We start from the raw sequence: 23,635 nt of genomic DNA on the forward strand, positions 1-23,635 counted from the left end.
TAGTTCTCTTTGATTGGTGGAAATAGGTGTTTGTCAAAGGCGTCTCGTTTTCTTATTGGTTCATTTTGTGGCTGAATCCCCTGCCACGCCTCGTGCATCCTCTCCTCTTACCGTTGTGCGTGTTGTCTGGTACCGGTGATCTAAACCACGCCGCAAACATGATGGGCCGACCGGTTCTCGTGCTTAGTGAGTGCTCCTTTTCTCTCCATTATTTCTCTGTAAATATGCAATTGCAGCTTTCGTATGACCCGTTTCTGGACTCTAGCGGTTTGAATACGAATTTTATTCATGCAGCGGTGCTACAATGCTAAGCTAACTAGTGTGGCACGGGGGCCTCGCGTGTCTGACAAGCTCATGACAGTGTTCAGATTAGTCATTGTGTTAGCCCTGTAGCTAACGTTGCTTGTTAATTGTAATATTATTCAAGACATTGCACCACAAGTTACATAGTCAATAATGAAACGAACGCTGCTCAAATCGCAGCTATTTGCTAACTTTACCGGGCAAAAGGTTTTGTCTAACGAACGTTTTAAAGTAACCAATAAGTTAGCAGCAGGCTAACGGCGCAGATGGTGTGCTGACCAGAGCTGCACCCTGTTCATATTTAGGAATAGACCGGTAGCATTTGTGAGATCTTTTTTTTCTCAGTTAGCATGGGTCAAATATTGTTTTTGTGTTCGATTCTAAAGCAGTGTGTTTTATTTATATGTTATTGGGTAAAATATTAAAATGCTGATTTAATGCACGTTGGCTCTATTTCTGGTTATAACAGGTCAGAACACCAAGAGGGAATCTGGACGGAAGGTCCAGATTGGAAACATCACTGCGGCCAAAGTGGGTCTTGTATTTATTTATTGGCTGATATGCCCAATTTGAAAAAACGCTAACATGCTGCTTCATCTTCCCTTTTCAGACCATAGCAGATGTCATCAGGACATGTCTGGGACCAAGGGCTATGATGAAGGTGTGTTTTTGATGTTCAGTTCACGTTGAAATTTTGATGCATTGTCTGTTGTGAGTGTGACGTGATAATGCTTTATGTTAGAGGAAACTTTTTGTTCTGGTTGCAGATGCTTCTGGATCCCATGGGTGGTATTGTCATGACCAATGATGGTAATGCCATTCTGAGAGAGGTGATCACTCCATTAACTCTATTAACTATAATTTGTCAACGAAGATGTATGTTTTATGTTTATTAAATATTAACTTAATGTTCTTTCTCTGGCATTCAGATCCAGGTCCAGCATCCTGCTGCCAAGTCCATGATTGAGATTAGCCGCACACAAGACGAGGAGGTCGGAGATGGGACCACCTCTGTAATTATTCTGGGTGAGAGTCATCTGTGTTCTTATTGTGTTGTCAGTACAGTCTGTATAACCATATAAGAGAACAGAAAGTATTAGGTTATCCCTGTGATTAAATGTTTACTTGAGTAATTACTTTTAATTTAATTAAAAATTTAGTGACATCAAAAATTAGCAAATTGTGATAAAGTTCATTATTTTCCAAAATGTAATGATAAAAATTAAACTCATATTTTAGATTCATTGCCCACCACCTAAAATATTTCAGTTCTTTTATTGTTTTAATACTGATGTTTTGGGCATACAGCTCATGAAAAACCAAAACTGTCTCAAAAATTAGCATATCATGAAAAGGTTCTCTAAACGAGCTATTAACCTAATCATCTGAATCAACTAATTAACTCCTAACACCTGCAAAAGATTCCTGAGGCTTTTAAAAACTCCCAGCCTGGTTCATTACTCAAAACCGCAATCATGGGTAAGACTGCTGTCCAGAAGGCCGTCATTGACACCCTCAAGCGAGAGGGTAAGACACAGAAAGAAATTTCTGAACGAATAGGCTGTTCCCAGAGTGCTGTATAAAGGCACCTCAGTGTGAAGTCTGTGGGAAGGAAAAAGTGTGGCAAAAATTCTGCACAATGAGAAGAGGTGACCGGACCCTGAGGAAGATTGTGGAGAAGGACCGATTCCAGACCTTGGGTGACCTGCGGAAGCAGTGGACTGAGTCTGGAGTAGAAACATCCAGAGCCACCGTGCACAGGCGTGTGCTGGAAATGGGCTACAGGTGCCGCATTCCCCAGGTCAAGCCATTTTGGGCTACAGAGAAGCAGCACTGTGGTCCAAAGTACTTTTTTCAGCTGAAAGCAAATTTTGCATGTCATTTGGAAATCAAGGTGCCAGAGTCTGGAGGAAGACTGGGGAGAAGGAAATGCCAAAATGCCTGAAGTCCAGTGTCAAGTACCCACAGTCAGTGACGGTCTGGGGTGCCATGTCAGCTGCTGGTGTTGGTCCACTGTGTTTTATCAATGCAGCTAATGCAGTTCAATGCAGCTATCAGGATATTTTTGAGCACTTCATGCTTCCATCTGCTGAAAAGCTTTATGGAGATGAAGATTTGGTTTTTCGGCACGACCTGGCACCTGCTCACAGTGCCAAAACCACTGGTAAATGGTTTACTGACCATGGTATTACTGTGCTCAATTGGTCTGCCAACTCTCCTGACACGAGCCACATAGAGAATCTGTGGGATATTGTGAAATATTGAGGTCTCCAGATCTCCTGGGCCTCCATAACACCTCAGCAGTGCCACAGGCTGATTGCCTCCATGCCACGCCGCATTGAAGCAGTCATTTCTGCAAAAGGATTCTCCACCAAGTATTGAGTGCATAACTGAACATAATTATTTGAAGGTTGACTTTTTTTTTGTATTAAAACACTTTTCTTTTATTGGTAGGATGAAATATGCTATTTTTTTTAGATGGAATTTGGGGTTTTCATGAGCTGTACGCCAAAATCATCAGTATTAAAACAATAAAAGACCTGAAATATTTCAGTTGGTGTGCAATGAATCTAAAACATGAAAGTTTAATTTTTATCATTACATTATCGAAAATAATGAACTTTATCACAATATGCTAATTTTGGACCTGTATTATTGAATATCATAAAATGATTACATAAATAATGTAGATAACATAAATACATTTTTAATAGCATTTGACATCCTTAAATCCTGACGCAACATTCTGGTTACAGCGGGTGAGATGCTCTCTGTGGCTGAGCAGTTTCTGGAACAGCAGATGCATCCTACTGTGGTGATCAGTGCATACAGACAGGCTCTGGATGACATGTTGAACATACTCAAAGAAATCAGGTACACACACACGCACACACACACACACACACACACACAGACAGTTGAATTGGTAAGATGGATGATTGGCTGTGGTGGGATGAGATGTTCCAGTCCTTTGGAGTCTGATAGTTTCTCTACTACCTCCTCTCTTACAGCACCCCAGTAGATGTAAATAATCGTGACATGATGTTGAAGATAATAAACTCCGCCATCAATACCAAAGCACTCAGCCGCTGGTCCACCTTGGCTTGTAACATCGCTCTGGATGCTGTCCGTACTGTAGAACTGGAGGAAAACGGACGCAAGGAGATCGACATTAAGAAGTATGCCAAAGTTGAGAAGGTAGGACACAGCTGAAAGGTTTTTCCATTTGTCCTGTTGGGTTTACATCTATTTTAAAGTCAAAATGAAATTAAGATATACAATATACAAAAGTGGCCAAATGTTATGTGGGACCTGTGACATCTTCACCCTTTCTCAGGGCTACAGACTAATGTGAGAGCAGTGGCTCCAGCAAGAAGTTATCATGAAGTTAATTTAATCATGAAATTACTTTTTTGTTAGTGGAGTTGTAGGTACTAATATTACGTGTTTGTTTATTGGAAATTTAACAGTAAAGCACTGAGCTTGAATTTAGAATTTTTTTTTCTCTCAATTTCTCATCTAATTTTGATATCTCATTATGTATGATGTCTTGATGTTTTTTTCTTTAGCTCCTCGTTTTACACAGTTTGCATTGTTTACCGATTAATTATTTCTGCAACAATCATTAAAAAGTAGCATTAAAAATGTAATAACTAATAGTCTAATTCTCTACCATATACAATTTCTTAAAATTATTGGCTATCACCAACTTGCGTTGCTCTGGTTTCACCTAATTCCAGTCTAAACAAAAACATTTTTGTGGCAATTTACTACACATTATCAATATAAATACTCAAAATAAATACATGAGAATACTGCGGATTATTAAAACTAATTCTTACTAACCCCTCTTGTTTAATGGGGTAAGCACACTTGCATTCTCATTTCAGAGGTGTTGTGAGTAAATGATTACACACCGATTTGTGAGTTCAGTGTTGGACAGATCAGTTCATTAAAATTAATCTGTTCAAATTAGTCATTAGTTCGCGAATCGGACAAAGCGGACGTGTTATATTTGAAACCAGACTGTTAAAACAACCCAAAAGATTTGTCAACACAAACACTTCATAAGGATATTTTTCAGTTTATTTGAAAGTATGGTTTATGTCAGCTGCATGTGCAAAACGTCTATCAAAAGAGGTGCGTTTTTTAAAATGTTTTTATATATTTATTTTTTAGCACAATTCACATCCAACTCAAAATCAAAAAATAGACTCGGTACGAAAACGATCGTTGCACTGCTGCAGGACCGCATCCTGTAATCCGTTAACATGGGTACGAAAAAAAATACGCACTGCAGACGTAGTAGCCTATGTGTGAAACAGGCGTGACTGCGCAGCCCCTGATTGCATTTTTTTTTGGCGACTAACCACCTAATGAAAATTGTATTTGACCAAGCCCTCTTCATATCGACTAACGTTAAGTCCACTATTTGGGGCAGCCCTAGTCACAATTTGAAGAAAAGTTTGTGACTTACTACTTTTTTCCATATGTTGGAAATCCCTAAGATAAGTGTGCCTTTACCACCACCTACTGGTTATAGTGTCAATGTCTTTTTTAAAATAAAAAAGTGCTTGTTTGCCACAAGGTGACCTACACCTTTAAACTTAGTTTTAAAAATCAAAAATGGTGATTATGCAATTAAACATGGCAAATTGTGTGGACATAATTTTTTTGGCCAGGCTGTCATATAGTTGTGTTGAAATTAAAGGCCTACTTCAGCGCTGGGAAGTAGGGATGTAACGATATCAAAATCTCACGGTACGGTACAATTTCGATATGGACCTCACGGTACGATATTTATTGCGATATTGTGGAAAAGCTCACGGTAATGTTAAATAGCTCACGACAGTGTTTGTGATGATAATGGCGAAAAAATAGACATTTATTCTGCTTTTGCCAGTCAACAGGAAATTTATTGTTGTATTCATGGATCCATGACAACATAAAACGCTGATCACAGTGCTTTTAACCCTTAAATGCATACCTTGGGTCGCGTCATTCACTACCCTGCTCCTCATTCATTTTTTAAAGTTCGACATCAACATTCTTAGTATTCCTCAATCAATCCATTTTAAACAATATAACAAGAAAACAATAATAGAATTATAATTGAATGCTTGTTTTTTCACTAGTATTTGTCAAAATTGTATAGGGTCGCTAACGTCCCGAGGTGTGTAGGCTTGTACATATATATGTAAAAAAAAAAATATATAATTATATATATAATTTTTTTTTTTTTTTTTAAATCAGTGTTTTTTTTTTGCACACTGATAAATTAATCTATAGTAAGGAAATAGGGTGCAATTCACCTTTATTCCACAAGGTGGCAATATCTGACACGCAATGATGAAGTGACGTTTCACTCATAGTTACCTCTGACAGAAAACGAAACAATTATAATCTGCAAAACTTGAAATGGCTCAGTGATTTACAGCAGAGAGCTTAAGGTTACTAAACACAATCAAATATTAGTGTCACTGTCTCTTGATGATGAATGGTCAAGAAGCTGTCAGTGATCAAAATATCGATTTTGTTCTTCTTTAAGTGTAACTAACATCAGGAGTTTTATATATTATCATGACAGGTAGAGATCTATCCATGTTAAATATAGATCCGGGTCGCTAACGATCATGGTCTATGTAGTTAACAATGATTTGTTCTGCGGGACTGTGTTTATTCCTCTTGCTTTTTGACGGACACCTGTCCTTTTAATATTGTAACCCAACCACGACGATATCGAGACACGTTTACCACCTCGATAGCGCGATATCGTCAATGTCGTTACATCCCTACTGGGAAGATGAATCTGTATTTAAACTGGGTCATCAATGTGGTAGAAATGTGAAATTATTTTTGAATTCGGTGCTTTCTAGACTGAGAAAAGACAGAAAATGTATTTGTCTCATGGGGATGCATACTACAATTCCCAGAATGCTTTGCTGCCCTGTGAGGCCATTCCCAAAACCACCTAATGGATTACTGTGACTGAGTTGGAGAAGACACTACAATTAAAAACTGAACGTGTTCAATATAATGAGTGAGTCACAGCACGAGTATCACAGCACTGAGCACTAACTGCAGGAGTCAGATAAATAAGCTGAATGAGCTCTCCTGATGAGAGCTGAGGTAATCGCAACTACACTCGCGGCTTACATTCACAACGCGAGTTCAGTCTGGCGTGTTTGTTCATGCCTTTGCAAGCTTAACTTTCATAGAAATTAATTAGAGAAGTTAAAAGACTTGCATTGCTCACCATAGCTCCGTTTAAATGAGTGCCTGTAGGTGTGAGCTGAGCTCTGAGTGTGATCTCCCATCCCCCATGTGCGAGTTCAAAACATGTGTAAATGGCTCCCTCTGCTGGCTGTAGTCTTTAGCCTTTGGCCAAACGTTCCTCCTATAATGCAAATATCGTCAATTTGCATCATAGGAGGAATTTTTCCAGAATTAATATGCATAAATCTCTTGTCTCAGGGGGATATGAGAGGGGAAAGCACAATCATTTGAATATACTCCAGGGTTTCTACTGATACAAAGCCTTATGCTAATCGCTAACGTAACCCTTTAACGTGTTTTACCGTGCGTATTTTATTTTAAACGTGCGTTAACGAGGGGCGTCCGACTGTGTGACGTCACACGGTCAAACGGCTCGATTTGAGATGGGAAAACATAATAACATTTCCATACAATCAGCTTTTAAAAGTGCATGTACCATTATATGACCTCTTTAAGTTCACTACTTTACAGTTTCATGTGCTTTTAGTAGCCTATTTACTAGTCTAGTTTTTATTAGTTAAATGCTCCTGTCGTCTGCTGTGTTCAGCCTTAAGTTGTGTTTGCTGTATTTGGGAAGTCAAATTTCTTGAAGCAGATAAAATAAAAAAGGCAGTTCATATATTTGACTGCTTGTATTCATTGACGAAAATGTGACCATGTGCAGTAAGAGTGAAAATGAGGATGCAATGAATTGTGATATCAATTGTTGATGTGATAATCGTAAACTATTATAATCATGAGACCAGTGACAATTCACACCCCTAATTTCTTACAAAGAAATTATAAATGTGCAAAAATGAAAGAACCAACTGAATATTAGCAACTGATGGTTGTAGTCGATGATTTTTGCATGGTAAAATAAAACCTGTTGCTATAGTCAGATAAACACCGTAACCAGATTTAGTGTAAAATATGTCATTAAAATTCCTCTAGAAAATTCATCTTTAATCAAAGTGTAATAACTTGCTCTTTATCTGATCAACTCTTTTATTTAGTCACTTAAGTTGCACAAGTTCAATGATATTAACCAATAGTCAGATCTAGCCAAAATAAAATTCAAGACTGATAATTGATTCAATTCCCAGTGGATAAAATGAAGGCCCTTTTTGATTGGTTTAGAAATGGCAATTTACAAACGTTGACTTTTGTTTGTTATTGTTATGCAGTACACTAACGTGTTGCACTGTGTGTGTAGGTGCCTGGTGGCTTCATCGAGGACTCTTGTGTGCTGAAGGGGGTAATGGTAAACAAGGATGTAACTCATCCCCGTATGCGAAGAATGATTAAGAACCCCAGAATTGTTCTGCTGGACTGCTCTCTGGAGTACAAGAAGGGTGAGAGTCAGGTGAGGTTTTGTCTAAATCCTTACCCCTATGAATATTTTGTTTACAGAATTAGCAAAACCCTGACCTTTGACCCTTTCTTTCCCCCCTTCAGACTGATATTGAGATCACTCGTGAGGAAGACTTTTCTCGCATCCTGCAGATGGAGGAAGAGTACATTCAGCAGATCTGTGAAGACATCATTCGTCTCAAACCTGACCTGATCTTCACTGAGAAGGGCATCTCTGGTAGATATGGGCACTCGTGCAGTCATGTTTATGGAGGAATGGTGGTCATTTCAGATCAAACGCAGGATGTATTAATTTCTCTTGTCATTTCTCTAGATCTGGCTCAGCACTATCTGATGAAAGCAAACATCACTGCCATCCGTCGTGTCAGAAAGACGGACAACAACCGCATTGCAAGGTGCAGAAAATCTGCTTTTGTCAATATTTTCACTTTTCTGTAATTTATTGAAATGGTTTTTGCATTTTGCCAGGCTTACATGCACAAAGGGAACAGTAGAAGTTTTCTTTGTTCTAAGGTCCCCATGGTCATGGGAATACCTGGAAATATTAGGAAATTTAAATGTAAAAATGTTCAGAATTATAAGAATTATTTTCTTCTTTTAAATTAATTTGTCAAGTTGGTTTGCAAATCAGCAGTGAATGGTTCTGAATAAATTTCTTATTTTAGTCGTTATTAGGGATGCACCGATAAAAATTTTTCAGATCTGATCCGATATTTTAAATTCTGATTATCGGTCGATTCCAATCCGATAATGCAGTTTTGTTTAAAAATTATATGTAGAATTTCTAAACCTCAGTGTGTTGAACTGATAATCACTCTTGTGAGTTAAACACAATCAACTAAATACTGACAATTTAATTATAAAGAAAAACAACAAATACATTTTTATATATATATATATATATATATATATATATATATATATATATATATATATATATTAGATTAGGGGTGACCCCGAATAGTCGAAGATTCGATGCATCGATATGCGGAGCCTGATTCGACCACCGATCTCACGGTCGAATCTTCACAGGTGTTATGAAACGAGCTGAAACTGAGTTTCGCACCGCGCCTTTAAAATTAGAACACGTTCAATGAGTGTACACACACCGGCGGCAGCATTCAGCGCCTGTCCACGGCCACTCGGGAAGTTGTTTAAAATTCTGAGTGCTTTCCTGCAGCTCATCTGTCAGTCAATTCAAAATTGAGCTCGCGTGTATATAATATGCGCGTCAGGTGCCGGTGTGAGTGAGATCCTGAGGCGTGCGGGGGGCTGAGCTTCGCGTACGTCTTCACCCGCTTTAGGCACAATCGGCTTCAGAACGTGCATGTAAATGCACTCAAAAAGTTCTTTTCCTCTCTAGGCAGGTATATTTTTAAGTTTATTTATCAAAATGTTCTTTTATATATTTGTGTGATGTTCTGTATTTCGATCGCGGCTTTAACATTTTATGAGAAAACGGTTTATTAATGTTTAGGCCTATCCACAACATTACCTTTTAGGCTATTTAAACCTAAATTAGAAAGCCATTGTCAGTTCGTCTGTCAGTTGGCAGGCAGTTTTGGTCGCTTTATTAAAAGTTGTTGCTGTGTGCAGTGTGTAAAGGAAAATAAAAATAGTTTTACCCTTCTGCTGACAGTGTCGTGCCCCTCCCAACCCATTCACACACACAGATGATTCGACTATCAGTCGATCGACTATTAGAGATTTGACAATTCTGATTCGATTGTATAAATCCTTAGTCGAGGACAGCCCATATATATATATTATAAAATCAATCACAATCTATGACAAAAATACTACTATACACCAGATGGTGAATAAATTAGATTTGTGAATAATTACGCAGCAAAATTTACGAAATCACGAGTGAACAATAATTGAATAAAATCTAAACACTTAGAAGGGAAAAAATAAACTGAACCATAAAAGTGAGTAAGTGTAACTCTAAATCTGGTAAAATGTTAGACAAAACATTAATGAAAAACAAGTAAATATATTTATAGAAATGGGGCCGATAATCTAAGAAATTACATGTATTTAAAATGTATAGCACATCTTTTTAATGAGTCAGCAACATATTATAGATAGGCTATTAATAATCTTTCATGGCGCAAAAGTATTATAATACAGTGCAGCTCAAAGCGTATGCACATCCCATGCGCAGGATGATGCGCTTGAAGCAACAGAGTAGAATTAATAAGCGTGTATGCGCATCCTGTGTGCAGGATGATCCGCTTGAAGCAATACAGTGCGCTGCACTCCTGAGAAGTTCAAAAGACAAAGGGAAGATATAGGACTGGGCGATATGGCCCCCCAAAAAAATCCCAGATTTTTTCACCAAAAATTCGATTTACGATTTAAAACTATTTTTTCCCCCTCTTAAAATCAATCTGCAGATGACAAAGAAATTGTTCAAAACAAGTTTTAACTTTTTGTTTAGGTAAAATTAAATATTTGCAGCTTGGTAGAAGTGCCTACCTGGGGTGCAAAACTTTCCGCATGTGAATAACCCCTGACTATTCCACAGTATAAATGGGCACCATATCTTTTGTATTATACAGTATACATATCAAAGGTTTATGAATTGATATGCAGATAAAATTAACTTTTATTAACAACAGAAATGTGCAAAAAAAGTATAGGGAAAATTTAAATGTTATGCTCTTATTAAATATTGATTAGCATTGTTTTTCAATAGTCTCACACTCAACTGATCGACAGCTTCAGTGATTATTAAAGGAGCTCTTTACTTTACTGTAATTTAGTCACAATTTGAAGAAAAGTTTTGTTTTTCCTGTGACTTCGTACTTTTCTCCATACATTAGGGAGTGGAAATCGCTAATAAATCAATAAGTGCTCTACTGCTGGTTATAGTGGTGGGCATTTTATATCTTTTTTAAAATAAAAATGCTACAAAATGGATTACACATTTAAAAAAAAAAACAACAACAAAAAAAACATTCCACTATTTCTTTCACAAGACCCCCTTTAAACTTTTAGTTTTACAAACCATCACATTCAAAATATTACAATCGGATATTTAGAGCTTTGAAGTGCTGGAAATAAGTGTGGAGCTCTTGAAAACCATTGGAAAGTGCTTGAATTTTAATCTCAAAAGGTTGTACGAATCCTGAGATAATGACAACAACAACATTAAATCCATGTGGTTTTACTACAGTAAATCATGGTGAATGTTGGTGATTTGTGACTGAAACCCCTGACCTTCGCTCAGCTCTGTTTGATCTGATATCTGTGGTTTATAACAGAATTGTCCGCCGACCGCTTCCACTAGATCACAGTAGCGATGGTGTGTTGATTTAAACGGTTTCTCACTGGATCACCAGCGCTGTGCATCGCGTCTGTCACGAGATTGGCCCGTGTGTGAGCTCGCGCTGCGTTCGTGTCAGCGCAGCTTTAATTGAGTATAGCGCCTAGCGCGGTTCCGTTCAGACTTCAAACACACTTTGCAGCGGGGTATTGTTTATTCTTCTGTGAAAAACTGAACCAATTACGAATGACACTGTATGTTGTTAGACGCTATCTTTGTTGTTTGTGTACCTCTGTGGCAAACGCGCGCGGGGAGTGCTGAGCCATTACGGGAGCCCAGAGGGGAGCGTCGGCGGATTTTAAAGAGAAAACCGATTTTCATTCACAAAAATCGTCGTAAACTAAAAACTCGAATTAATCCATAAAATCGATTTATCGCCCAGCCCTAGGAAGATATATCGACGCGTAGTGTATCTATGCAATATTTTATTGAGACGTTTCTTTTAACATTTTAGTTACTGTGTGTGAAGAACAATACAAGCTCTAGTCCAGTGTTGAGATCTAACTGGCACCCGGGAGAAAGTAACACGATTTGAGCAATAAACACAAGCAAGATTTTTTGGAGAATTCATAGACCGGTATTATCAGATCAAGCAAAATAACAGGAACAATAAATCATCATGGAGAGATTTTCATCGTGTTGACTGTAGTAATTGAACGTGGCACACCGTTTAAAGCTGGATGGAGAGTGACTAAGCCGCAGCGAAGGCAAGCATGCATTGATGTGAACTTGAAATATTAAATATTATTAATATTTCACTTAAATATTCATCTGTACTCACATTAAACTATGGAATGGTTTTAGAACACTTATAATGTAGTGCCTGAATGGTTGATGATGCTTTATAATGTTTTTGTGCCTTTTGTGGGCCACTGGGGCTTAACAATAACACAGAACATGTACATTTTCTAATTTTCAAGTTTTTCATCTGCTTAGTTTTCATTTTATTTAACTTATTTAGCTTTAAGTACCCAAAACTATTTTAATGGTTACAGCTGATGGTTCTGAATCAAAATGACTAAACTTCTGCTTCAGTTTCTCATTACTGTTTCAGGGTTTTAATGTAATGTAAATGTATTGGTCATAAAGTATATCTACTTCTACTTGTCTCTCAGAGCATGTGGGGCACGTATTGCCAGCAGAACGGATGAGCTCCGTGAAGAGGATGTGGGTACGGGAGCTGGCCTGTTTGAAGTAAAAAAGATTGGCGATGAGTATTTCACCTTTGTGACAGAGTGTAAAGACCCAAAAGCCTGCACCATTCTGCTCAGGGGAGCCAGCAAGGAGATCTTAGCGGTGAGGATAACAAAGAGTCTGGGGTCTGGGGCCATTGTTAAAAATTCATGACAGTGCAACACTCTAAGGAAGATTAACGAGAATGTGTTTTAATCATTATAAAGAGTCTCACTAAGGCCTCGATAGTCAGAGCAGCCCTTAGGAAGAGGTGCTTAGATATTTAAACAGGCCATTTGTTGAATATTTGATCTGCTTAGCCAGAGTTCTCTGGTATCAAGAGATTTTGCGCAGGTTAATTGACTTGTCACTGTTTGACTGATGATCTTTCTCAGGAAGTGGAGCGAAACCTACAGGATGCCATGCAGGTCTGTCGTAATGTACTGTTGGACCCGCATCTGTTGCCAGGGGGTGGAGCAGTGGAGATGGATGTGTCCCATCGGCTGATGGAGCGTTCACGAGCACTGACTGGTGTGGAGCAGTGGCCATACCGCGCTGTGGCTCATGCACTGGAGGTCATCCCACGCACACTCATCCAGAACTGTGGAGCATCAGCAATACGGGTGCTCACTTCCCTTAGGGTACGTTGATTCAAAAAGCTCACATTTAGGTTTTGCATTTTTCTGCCAGCACATTGCTGCCTCTCCTAAGAAACTGTCTCAATTGCCTTTAAAATGTTTCTGATGTTTCTGCCTCTTTTTCAGGCCAAGCACACTCAGGAGGGTAACACCTCATGGGGTGTCAATGGAGAGACCGGTACTCTTGCTGATATGGAGCAGCTGGGGATCTGCGAACCACTGGCAGTTAAAGCCCAGACCTACAAAACTGCAGTAGAGGTAAACACATAAACTGAGGCAACACTGCTTTAACAAGGTCCCCTCAGGTTCTTGAGTCTTGAATTCTGTTTTATCCAATTTAAGGCCATGGAAGCTTAAATATCATAAGTTATAAGAAATTCTTAATTATTACTTCAAGAGGACGTGATGTATCTTGCAGCACTCACATTTAATTAAAATAAAGTAAAAACATGCTATTTCATTATTATATGAATGTATGTTTAAAGGTAAATGACTCTTCAGAAATGGCAATCATATAATGTAGTGCTGCATCGACGGAAATACGTCGACGTTCGTGAAATGCGTCGACGCGTCGTGTCAGACGTTCATCTCGCGTAATGTTGGCTTCTGCTCCTGGTTCTATCACAAAAACCTAGACCGCGAATATCAAAAGTATGGGAATACTTTAAACAGAGGCCAAACAGTGTTTCCCACACATAGACTAATTTGTGGCGGACTGCCACATAATCAATAACGGCCGCCACATTCGTCATTCATTCATTTTTACGCTATTTAAAAGACGCACGCATATTCGTTTAGCTGCATTTCCTTAAGTTCTCTCTCCGCCCTTTTGCGCATCTCTTACTCACTCACACACACACGCGTTGCATTCGACCGTAAAACAAGGTTTATTGCATTTTGGTGCATTCAGTGTGACGTAGCTTTTAAAACCAGAGCAGTTGAATAACAGAGTTGCGACACGCCTTCATCACGCGGCACCGCGCGGTCACGGCGCTCATATAATTCTAAACAAACCAGCGCGGTGTCAATCAATACAGACCAGTGTTTCCCAACCGGGATCCCGAGCAAAAGTTGCGGGGACGCACTTACACTTCGGTTCATCTCGTGTCTGATGACGCAAAAAATCCTAAGAAATGTATACTCAGACTAAAACAAATACAGTTTGTGAATCCTTTGCACTAAAAGCATAATTATGGTCTCATTTGAAAGCAGACATCTAGCAGTTTACTGTTAAGTCAAAATGGTAATATTTTTTATAATCAAAAAAAGCTATAATAAGCTTCAAAGTTTTGTAAAGTTATTAGAAATGTATTTGTATGAAATGTCTTTATGAAAATAAAATTGAAGTGGGCCTTGGAGAAATCTAGAAATGCACTACAGCTAAAGCCACAAGTCTGACCATGTTATATTTCAGATCTGAAGATGATCAGTCTAAAACTCTGAATTTTATTAAACGTTTTACAAGATCGTTTCATGTGATTTTGTTTCGAGATATCGCTGAAATATCAACTGATGTTTATTGCCACATCTTCTCAGCTTTCATTCGCTATATTGCCTCTATTGTTTAGAGGTGCAAACTGCCCCATTCAGTTTGTCTCCCCGGCACACATTCACACTTCTGCGGACTGGTTATGGCTCCAATTATTATTCTTTTGTCTGCATTATAATTACTAACGATTCTCTATTCAAACTGTTCTATTCAAACCTCATTTCTAAATCAAACCTCTCACTTTACCCTCACTGAGACTCTATTGAATGCATTTCGTCCAAATAAGCATTTCAGTAGTTTTACATTTAGAAAATGTTCATAAAAATAAAGTATTTACTCAGTGGCAGGTGCATCTAGGGCAAGCTAGCATGTTAGCTTAGCACACCAGCAAAACAACAATTTATACGATTAAAATCATGTTTTATTCAAAACTTGCTTCAAATCACTTTATAATTTATATGTAGAGTGTTTTATATAACTATGTGATCTCATATAGCTTCGGGTCAAAAAATCTGACAGAAAATATACAATGCTAAAAGCTATGTGGAATAGCATTGCATTATAAATATCATCTATTATGAAACCACCCAACATGGCATAAAGAACACAGACCAACCATATATTGCCACGATTGTGTGTTTATGGTCTTAAAACGTGTCTATCTGCATAAAATAGCGATCTAACGATCTCTGGAAGCTGTTTTGGAAATGTCAGATACGTCAGATACTTAAGTATCTGAATGTCACATGGTGTGTCTGTTCTTCATGTGTTCCACATGGGAGTGAATTTTCAGTAGTACAGCTTTCCAGCGCCCTCCGGCTGCCAGAATGAATTGAAAACACAGCATATCACAGTATACTGCGCTCATAATCATACATACGCGGATTTTGGATAAAGATTGAATAAATAATACTTCTCTGTATAGAAATTTGACTCAAACATGTGAGAATCTATCAATATTTCTCCACATCTGCACACATTTGAAGTAAAAGCCCTGAGGGAAGTTGTTTTGTCGAGTGTCTTCATGACGACCACAGAGGAGTATTTTATGAATGGGAGCAAATGACGCGCATATTACAATCAAAAGGTAGCGACGCCCAAGATCATATTCATAACTCCTGGTACATATTAACACATTACGGTCACTATAAGACTTTGAGAATAAAACAGAGGTAAAAAAAATTAGATCTTTTTAATGATGTATAGTTTGTCATGGTAATTACTTACACCTGATAGTAATTTTGAGCTAATTTAAGCAAAGAGAGCTTCAGCACGTCCTCGTCCTCGTGACGGTTATCAGGTTAATATGGGTTGTAACTTGAAAATAATGCTGTATGTATGTTTCTGTCGATGGATACATGTGCGGACTCCTCAGGTATACACTACAATAACAGCGATAATAAAAGAAAAACGTGGGCAAAAGGGTCTCTCTTTGTAAACTTTATAAAATGCATGCGAGTGCTGCTGTACGTCCGAATATGAGCAGTCATTTTCACCGTCATCACCCCCGTGTAGCCAGGAGACTCGAATGAGAAGATCTGTCTTTGTGCACTCGTCCCAAAGCGCACAAATATTGAGTTATCTTTCAAATCCTGTGCTTAAACGGACAAACTCACAAAAAGTATGTCAAAATGTCATAGCCTACTCTATGCCTTAAGTGAACTTTATGGCACAGTGTATTGTTCAACGACAATGTTTTCTGGAAGTATTCCTGAGCCCATGTTGTGATTTTTTTTTTTTTTTTTTTTTTTTTTTTTTTTTTTCCTGTATGTGATGCAGTGCCGTCTAAAGGCCCGAAAATCACTGGCATCCAGTAAGGTTTTCCGGCCTTGACCCTTACGCACAGAGATTGTTCCAGATTCTCTGAATCTTTAGATGATATTATGCACTGTAGATGATAACTTCAAATTCTTTGAAATTTTTCTCAGAGAAATTCCTTCATGATATTGCTCCACTATTTTTCACCACAGTATTGGGGGAATTGGTGATCATCTGCCCATCTTGACTTCTGAGAGACACTGCCACTCTGAGAGGCTATTTTGATACCCAATCATGTTGCCAATTGGTCCTCCATCTGTTCCATATGTATATTAACTTTTCCAGCCTCTTATTGCTACCTGTCCCAACTTTTTTAGGACTTTTTTAGAATTGTGTTTGTGTAAAATAATGCAATCTTTAACATTAAACAGCATATAAATCAACTGCCTCATGTTACTTAACGTCGACCCAGGATGAGCTATAAAACTGTGCAAGTTTAGGAGTGTTGGTGGACTCTAAAACTTATGCACCCTAAACTATGGCATCGTCGTTCTGAATTTGATCTGGAGTTAGTCTGACAAATGCTCAATGCCCAACACCCACATTCAAGTGTTGACAAGGCTGTCAAAATTAACGCGTTAACGCAAATTCATTTTAACGGCACTAATTACTTAATTAACACACGATTAATGCAGCGCACATTTTCTGTTTGATCCATGGCCCATAGTTAGAGAAATTGAGATCAGCCATAGACCTAAAGGATGCAGGAGCAAACATTAATAGGGAAAGAAAGGGGTTAACAATAACATTCCTCGGAAACAAGTGTACTTATAGCCTACATAAGCTACCATATTTTCTGCTTAACTTTTATTAGACCTCAGGTTGAGAGAAGTGCATTTTTTCCTGAGCACATTCTCTGCAGTCTGCGCGCAATGCACTGAAGCTAACTTTTGCTCAAGTAAATCATTAACACCATCACCACTTACAGTACAGGGCTCGACATTAACGCTTGTCCGGGACAAGTGGATTTTTTGAAGGGACAAGTGAAAAAGAACTTTACTTGTCCGACGGACAAGAGCCTAATTAAAACAAAAAAATAACTAGCGAATCACCAAAATGCAAGCATGATTGTGCATTCATTTGGTGTAAGTGGCGATCGATAGTGGTGGATGATAATATGAACTGACGATAACAAGGTCGCGCTGTTGACGCTCGTGCAGCCTCTCGAGGAGAAATTACAACACTAGAGCGTTTAAGCTGTTTCCTGAATACCATCACGACTGAAAATGATACTGATTTCATGACCGTTTCATAAACAATTAATTAACATTCACTTACATTTACATTCATTTAAAGTCACTTACATTTTAGATACAATATTGAGTGCTTTTGTTCGATTTCAGCAGCTAAAATCGTTCACAGCAGACCCGTAACGCGTCTCACAGCAAAAAGTGTGTTACTGACCGATTCAGTGTTTGAGTCGTTCATTCAAACGATTCATTCAATGACTCCCTCATTAAGACGGCCATCTGCTGCCACCTACTGGAAGTTTAGTTTCATGTTTAAACATTTCTTTCCAACATTTTTTTTGTCTATTCAAAACTACAAATCTCAACATTAAAAACTCCCTTTATTTATATTCTTTGAGAAAAATCACTGCTTATTCAGAATTTTTAAGCTTATGGCCGTTTAACACCGCAAGCGTGAGCAGCGCATATTTTTTTTCGGCGCCCATGTTAATCAATGAGTGCATTCACAGGAGCAGGAGCGTCGCATGAGCAGCAGTGAAGCAGGGGTTTCGGCCGCAAGCCTGTTTTTGCTGCGCTGCTGATGCTCAATCAAACTGAAAGTAAACTTTTAAAGGACATAATAAACGTGATTTCACACAAAAAGTGCTTAAAATGCACACAAGAAGCACGTGTAGTGTGTTTTAATAACTGGAGTATGTCAGAAAAGAAACAAAGAATAAAAAATATCTGTAGAAGATTTACCTTTAAACTTGTTTTAATTATTCAGTTTGGGTGGAAGTATGGTTATGATTATAACAAGTAAAGTAAACTAGCCAGAAAATATGATAAACTTTCTTTTAGTTTAGTGTGTAATACTCAGCTATAGGCTCTAGCATTGTGGGAGCCGCTGCTGTGACGCTGTACAAACGCTTCCAGTGTGAATACTCTCACGTGTCTGCAGCTGCACGGTGTAGTTACGCTAAAGCTCTGCTCACGCGCTGTTCACGTTTGCGGTGTGAAACAGCCGTTAGGCTTAAGAGACATGAACAAGTTCTTTGAAAAACATCTGTGACCTTTGTCTATTCTTTATGCTCGGAGTATGGTTTCACTAATAATAAATGTACATTTGCATAAAGCATGCATATTTGCCTATACCAATGTTAGAGTATTTAAAACTTGAAACATATAATAATTTAAGGTTCATTTAGAACTGATTTGCAATTAAATTGCAATTAATCGCAAGTTAACTCATGACAATATATGATTAATCGCGATGAAATATTTTAATCGCTTGACAGCCCTAGTTGATAAAAGAATGCATGAAACTAGAAAAAAAATTTTTGTTTAAAAGCAGAGGCTGTTTTTCTTTAGATGTATATTGCGTTCAGATATTTATACAACAAAATTAGGGCTGCATGATAAATCACATTTTACATGAAAACATGCTCATCGCGATTTGGCTTGTGATTATCAAAATCGCAAAGGCTGCGATTTATCTTATGCGCAGTTTGTCTGTGTAGGATGGCTCTGATTAGTAGTAAATGCTGTTCCATCTGAAAGCACTGCGAGTTTGAGTTACTTATAACATGCAGTTACTTATAACATGCATTTCAACACGCATTGAAAAAGCAACACGTGCAAACATCTTTCCAACCATGAGAAGCATTTAGTCATGTTTAATCGACACATTTTAATCTGTTTATTCAGCTCACCGATAGGATGATGTTCATAGCGAGTTCCACATGGATTTCCGGGAATGACGTGTGCTATTGTACTTATGTAGCATATTGGAGTACCTTGCACAAGAGCGCCCTTTGGCTTGCGGAGCAGCGTTTACTACTGATCACAGCCGTGCTGTTCTGAGAAGCTGGGCCTGCGATAACCGCAGCCTTTGGCAAATTGTGTGCAATTTTATTCCAATTTATCGTGCAGCCCTAAACAAAATATTCCGCGGTCTGTGAAAATGATCAAAAAGGCAACTTAAAAAAAAAAACGTTGGTGAGAGTCAATCCTAAAGAAACCTTTATTTAAACTCCTGGAGGAAAATGTTCTTATGACTCAACTAGGGCTGGGACAACGCGTCGACGTCATCGATGATATGCGTCATCGATGATATGCGCGTCGATTCGTCAGATTCAAAATAAAGATGGCGGCGCCGGAGAGTAGTAGCAACCATAGATGTACATAATAAAGTATATTATGTAATTAAGTATATTATTTATTATGTATATCTATGGTAGCAACACGAGTGGCACCTCAGACTTTCAGAAGTGCAAGGCTTGCGGGTTGGCCACAGTCTATGGGGTTGGTGGCGCGGTTGCGCACGGAGCATCACAGCGCGTCTGTGTTAAGAGCGCCTGCTCCAGGCGCGCACGCGTTTTGTTGTCACGGCTACATAAACAAATTTCTGCACACAGGAAGACAGATGTTTTGGTAATATTTGATGTATTTTAATCACAAAAACAAACGTTTGCATCAAGTGAAAGCATCGGACACATTGGCTACGTTACCTACATAATAAGCTGTTTTAAATTTAAAATGTTCAATGTCTAATCGCGCTGATGTGACCGAGGGTATCCATCCTCTAAGTGAGCAGTTTCATCCCAGGACTATTCCGGTTTTAAACGGAATATTGGCGCCCATAATGCACTCCACATGTAACTGTTTTCACTGTCATGCCGCGGATGCGCGTGGCGTTTCTGTTGCGGGTCAGCCACGGGGCTGTGTGGCGTTTTCTCTGCCTTTGCACACTAGAAGCGTGTCTGACGCGGCGCTGCTGCTGCTATTGATGCGGAGGGAAGCCCTATTCCTAATGTTAAACATAAATAGCCTACTGATACAGCAAAGAAAACGTCGGGAGTAGCCACATATCTATGGTATTGACGGCAAATACTAGGCTACAGAATATTTCGTTCTGTATTGACAGTTGCAATATTTCAAAATCGTTAATTGACGTTTTTTATTATTACAATTAGGCCTATATCTGCATTTATGTAAACCTACAGACTTTCAAACATGAAAATGTAATTTAATAATATGTATTCGTGTCAAAATTATTTATAAACATCTTTTCCTATTCTATTTTGCCTGGAGACGCTCCCAACACACGTGAAAAATAGGCGCTCTTCTATTTCTAGCATGCACGCGTTTTCCGCGCGTCACAGTCAGTGTGCAAACTCCAACCTGTTAACATGTGAGCCGAAACAAAACAAAACACGACACGCCACGCAGCCGAGACGCTCACGCTTGCAGTGTGTCCCCAGATTTGATTAACCAACTTGTTGATATTTAATCGATGGGCATAGCCTGTAGGCTGAGTTGCATACATAGAAAAATCGTATAATATGTTTCTTTGTTGTAGGTTAATACTTATTTATTTGTGTGTGTGTGTGTGTACTTTATGTTTTGAAGGTTTTATTGAATGCATTGTATAGTCTTACTTTGGAATTTTAAGAGCAATAAACATATATTGCAATGTTAAGGAATTCGTTTTTTCATTCAGATAATTAAATCAACATGTATAAATTGCTATTAGGCAATTAATGGGGAGATAATCGGTAATCGAATCGAATCGTAACCGAATCGGACAGGAAAAATTAATCGTTAGATTAATCAATGCATCGAAAAAATAATCGCTAGATTAATCGTTTAAAAAATAATCGTTTATCCCAGCCCTAGACTCAACACATTTTTTTTTTCTCCCCCCATTTAGACAGCCATCCTGTTACTGCGCATAGATGACATAGTTTCCGGTCACAAGAAGAAGGGTGATAACCAGACGGGTGGTGCACCGATGGAGGAGTAGAGGGAACAGGAGATACTGAGGATGAAGGAACAAGAGTACAGAAAGGACAGTAACACAGCAAATGAAGAGCAATTATACACAAGCATTTATCTGTGCAGAACACCATTCTCCAAAACACAATGTTCTCAAGCATTTGCGCTGTTACTTGTGTTGTCATTAGCCCAGAAGCTCTTCTCAGCTCATTTGTTTCTTTTGTTTGTTTTTTCTTTTGCAAAAGAAACAATTCTGGATTGGATTAGGATGTATTTGTACTAGTATCTCTGTGCTTCACTTTGCCTGTATTGTTACTTTGCATTTCCTACCGGTGATAAATTTCAAAATCTAACCATGTTGTGTTGAATGTTTTGCTTTGTGCTGAAACCCCTACAAATTGTATATAAATTAAGATATGTATAATATCATGGAAGTTTAACATTACATAATTTGTAGGGTAAGTTCAAAAAAGCTGAAACCTTTACAAACAAAACACTATTTTAAGATTTAATTGACAATTTACAGTGTTTACATTCATCAAAGTTTCACAAATACAACACTTAACAATAAAGTTCAATTCAAATATGTGCATTAGTTATCTAAACTATCAATGAACAAAGTTTACTATATTAATGTAGGTTCATATAAATATACTAAACATTTTTGCATGTGTATTATATGTAGAAATGAAAATTAAAAGCTAACATTAAAAAACATTGACCAATACTAAATAGTTGCTGTAAATCTTAGTGTATAAAACCTTATTGTATAAAGTGTTACCAGTTTTTTGTGCATTAAATATTTAATGCAGACACTTAGTCAACAAATATCAATACACCAGACTACATGCTGTTTTTCAACATTCAAGGATGTTTAGTGCCCTGATAAAGACAACACTGAGTCCAATGGACGTGTTCAGATTCACTTAATTTCAAATCCTCCAGAAGGGAAATGCACTGAAATTTTACGAAGATCTGTTAATCTGCTTCGGTTGCATGTTATTTGACAATATTTCACTGGCAAAAATGATTAAGTATGCATGTCACTGAACGGTACTAAGACCTAATCTGTAATTATCACTACAAGGATTTGATACTTGTCTAGTGTCTAGTCTAGTGTTTGCCTAGAGACAAAATACATTCAAGAATATCAGTCATGGGTTGCAATATCCAGGTTTTACACCTAACTACAGCATGCCACAGATTTGTGAACACAAGAGATGGATGAGGATGTCACCCCTGAGCTCGCTCTCCTGTCTCTGGATCCACTCCATTGCCCAAATCTGACAGAAAAATAGGACAAAGTATCAAAAAATATATGTATATATATATATTTTTTTTTTTACAAAATATGTATCAGTAGGCATATGTGATCACTCTACATCCTGCCAAGAGCCTAGACCTGCTTCTCTTACCCATAATCGCATTGTTGGAGGACAGGTGGAATTGTTGGTTAATAAGGCTGAAGTTAGAAAGTCCTGGATCATCTGATATTGTGTAACTCGAACCATTTGGTGGATCCATATCGGTGTCCATGGCTGTTCAGATAGAGGGGGGGAAATAGCTTTAATAATAATTGAATACCATGCACGCACAGCAGTAACTTGTTTAGCTTTGGTGCTGTAGAATCACACTTTACAGATCGACTAAAAATCACAGTTGGGACTGGTCATGAAACATTTTCAAAAAAGGTTTGACATACTTTATCATCAAATGCAACGAAAAAGGACAACATGAAGTTCTCTCTTTCTAGCCTATAGAAATATTTAAAACGGTACTAGTTGTTACATTCAAGCTGACCTGAGAACTCTTCGTGCAGGTGGGGAGCAGACTGTGAGGGTCTTGAGAAGGTCTCAACTTCGACGTTTCTGTTGATAGCGCAGTTTGAAGCGGAGGGTCCTGCCTGAGGCGGGGTTTCACGTGTTCTCCAGTGACCTCCAGTGGGCACGAGCGTGCTCCTGGAGTCTAGTTGACAAACAAGTGCTATTACATAACTTGATTTGCAACTTCCGACAGACAGCTGAAGGCGCAATGAACAGATAAAATTACTCGTAAGCAATTCAACAAAACAGCTAAATGCACTTAAGGATCGAACTATATCGTTGAAGGTGGTGTTAAAAAAAAACAAAAAACCTTTCGATAAATATCTCGCATACAAAACCACCTTTATCTCTTCAAAAACAAGAAGCTTTTAAATATTTTTATATATTTAACAAACCCCGGTTATTATGTATACGTTGTGGGTTTTAATTGCTTGTATGAATTAAAATATAGTCTATAAAATAACGTTGTCATCGGTCTTCCTACC

The 23,635-nt window shown here is 38.2% G+C and overlaps 1 protein-coding gene across 1 annotated transcript; it reads left to right on the forward strand.

The window, feature by feature from the left end:
* The first annotated feature begins 68 nt into the window (after window positions 1-68).
* Window positions 69-21,680, forward strand: cct3 (chaperonin containing TCP1, subunit 3 (gamma)). Its single transcript, XM_067448495.1, has 14 exons — window positions 69-186; window positions 773-834; window positions 914-964; window positions 1,071-1,133; window positions 1,233-1,329; window positions 3,060-3,177; window positions 3,315-3,501; window positions 7,775-7,924; window positions 8,017-8,149; window positions 8,246-8,327; window positions 12,379-12,559; window positions 12,832-13,077; window positions 13,201-13,332; window positions 21,263-21,680. The coding sequence occupies exons 1-14, from the start codon at window positions 159-161 to the stop codon at window positions 21,353-21,355; spliced, it is 1,623 nt and encodes a 540-aa protein (XP_067304596.1). The 5' UTR covers window positions 69-158; the 3' UTR covers window positions 21,356-21,680.
* The last annotated feature ends 1,955 nt before the right edge of the window (window positions 21,681-23,635 follow it).

This window comes from Pseudorasbora parva, chromosome 7, assembly GCF_024679245.1.
Source record: "Pseudorasbora parva isolate DD20220531a chromosome 7, ASM2467924v1, whole genome shotgun sequence".
Taxonomy (NCBI): domain Eukaryota; kingdom Metazoa; phylum Chordata; class Actinopteri; order Cypriniformes; family Gobionidae; genus Pseudorasbora; species Pseudorasbora parva.